Below are 215 nucleotides of genomic sequence, written 5' to 3' on the forward strand. Positions count from 1 at the left end.
GATGCGGTCGGACTCGCCGGCCACCGAGTCTTCGTCGCAAGTGTCCCTGTGCACCTCGGGCTCGGGGAGGTGGCCCCGCTTGTGTTTCTCCCCCAGGACCTGGTGGAAGGCCTCGCTGAAGTGCTGCATGGAGCTCAGGACCATGCCCTGCATGACGTCCGGCATCGACCGGCCCTCCTCGCCGGCCCGCGAGTTGTTCTCGTGGTGGCGGGGCG

The 215-nt window shown here is 68.8% G+C and overlaps 1 protein-coding gene across 1 annotated transcript in view; it reads right to left on the reverse strand.

Annotated features, from left to right (window-relative positions):
* LOC103781461 (B-cell lymphoma/leukemia 11A-like) overlaps nucleotides 1-215 on the reverse strand; it is a gene marked incomplete at its 5' end in the record, with an annotated part of 2,027 nt that overhangs the window by 727 nt on the left and 1,085 nt on the right. The window contains 1 exon segment of the mRNA XM_008949181.1: nucleotides 6-215. This exon segment is cut by the window's right edge and continues 28 nt beyond it. Coding sequence (XP_008947429.1) covers nucleotides 6-215 — 210 coding nt within the window.

The sequence above is a fragment of the Merops nubicus genome, unplaced genomic scaffold (genome assembly GCF_000691845.1).
Source record: "Merops nubicus isolate BGI_N331 unplaced genomic scaffold, ASM69184v1 scaffold29891, whole genome shotgun sequence".
Classification (NCBI taxonomy): Eukaryota; Metazoa; Chordata; class Aves; order Coraciiformes; family Meropidae; genus Merops; species Merops nubicus.